This window comes from Triticum urartu, chromosome 5 (genome assembly GCF_003073215.2).
Source record: "Triticum urartu cultivar G1812 chromosome 5, Tu2.1, whole genome shotgun sequence".
Lineage (NCBI taxonomy): Eukaryota > Viridiplantae > Streptophyta > Magnoliopsida > Poales > Poaceae > Triticum > Triticum urartu.
Window position 1 is genome coordinate 657616539 of NC_053026.1, and position 1645 is coordinate 657618183.

Sequence of the window (1645 nt, forward strand, 5' to 3'; positions counted from 1 at the left end):
AGCATGAGAAACCTCTTCCTCACATGTCCCTAATAAAGTTAAAAAAAAACTTGATGGGCCTTTCCAGCGCATGACATAATTTAGACCACTTGTGTACATGGGCTGAAAGCGTTGAAGCATCTCATGGACTTGGGCCGGCCAAGCGTCAAGTATACAGCAGAACCAACCAAGCAGCCAGGGCTCCAGAATCTCCATCACTCCGGCAATGGCGGCAGTGGCTTTGCCACCAGCTAAACCTCCGTCGATCTCGTCCACGACCATGACCACCACCACCACCACCACCGCTACCGCCGCCGACGGAACCACCACCACAACCCTAATCGCCTCCGCCGCCGGTGGCACCACTGCCATCACAACCACCACCACGATCAAAACCACCTCCGCCGCCGATGGCACCACCACCATCACAACCACAACCATCACCACCACCGCACCACCAACCACCTCTGCTGTCGCCACCACCACCGTATCCTCCCTCGGACAGGACCAGCTTGTCGAGATCTTCCTCCGCCTGCCCAACCTGCCGGCCCTCATCCGCGCCGCGCTCACCTGCCGCTCCTGGCTCGGCGCCGTCCGCTCCTCCCCGTCCTTCCGCCGCCTCTTCCGCGTCCTCCACCGGACGCCCCCCATCGGCCTCTTCCTCAACATCGACGGCGCTGCCACCCCCTCCTTCGTCCCCCTCCGCCGCTCAGATCCGGAGGTCACCGCCGCCCTCCGCCGCGGCGACTTCTTCCTCACCTCCCTCCCAGTGAAGGCCGGCACGTTAACGACCTGGGGTGTCATGGACTGCCGCGACGGTTACATCCTCCTATGGAACAAGCTCGATAGGCCGTCAGTGGACAAGCCCTCCGTCGCCGTCGTGAACCCCATGACCTGGGCCGTGGACATCATCCCGTTGCCCGGCAATGTCAAGGCTGGGAAACGTCGCAATTTCGCCTTCCTTGGTTTCCACCTGCTGTGCTCCGATGAGAAGCCCTCGTCCTTCGGCGTCGTCTGTGTCTGCGGGGATAAGCTAAGGGTTCGTCTCGCCGTCTTCTCGTCCGAGACGTGGGATTGGGTTGTCCACCCGTGGGTGGAAATCTATGGACGCAAGAATCTAAAGTTTGGTTCTGGCACACTCGTGGATGGGTCTGTTTACTGGCCTTTCCATGGCGAAGGGCGCATGATAAGGATCGACACTGCGACCATGGATATCACATCTGTGGATCTACCCCCGCAGGTGACGGTGGAGGGGTGCAATTTCATGGCTGGGGAGACCAAGGATGCCCAACTCTGCATTGTCTATGCATCTGATGATTTTGCTCTTCATGTTTGGACCCGCGGTGTGGATGGTGATGGGATTGAGATTTGGATGCCGCAGAAGACAATTGGTCTGAGTGAAATTGATAGGATCACTATGGACCTGGAGGGCGACCTCGAAGTCGTGCAGGTTAGGTCTGGATGCGTGTACTTGTCCACAACATGCATGACACCCGTTGGTACATTCCGCTGCTGGTTCTTCTCCCTTTCACTGGAGACAATGGAGCTTGAGTTACTGGTCGAGGGATGCTTTGATGGGGGTGCCTGTCCGTATATTATGGCCTGGCCTCCTTGTTTGGTTGGTGATGATGGGAGCATCGGACATGAAGTTGAAGGTTCTCAATGA

General features: G+C 58.0%; 1 protein-coding gene across 1 annotated transcript; it reads left to right on the forward strand.

Moving 5' to 3' along the window:
* Nucleotides 1-205: 205 nt before the first annotated feature.
* LOC125507659 lies at nucleotides 206-1645 on the forward strand. Its single transcript, XM_048672168.1, has one exon. It carries the CDS (start codon nucleotides 206-208, stop codon nucleotides 1643-1645), a length of 1440 nt encoding a protein of 479 aa, XP_048528125.1.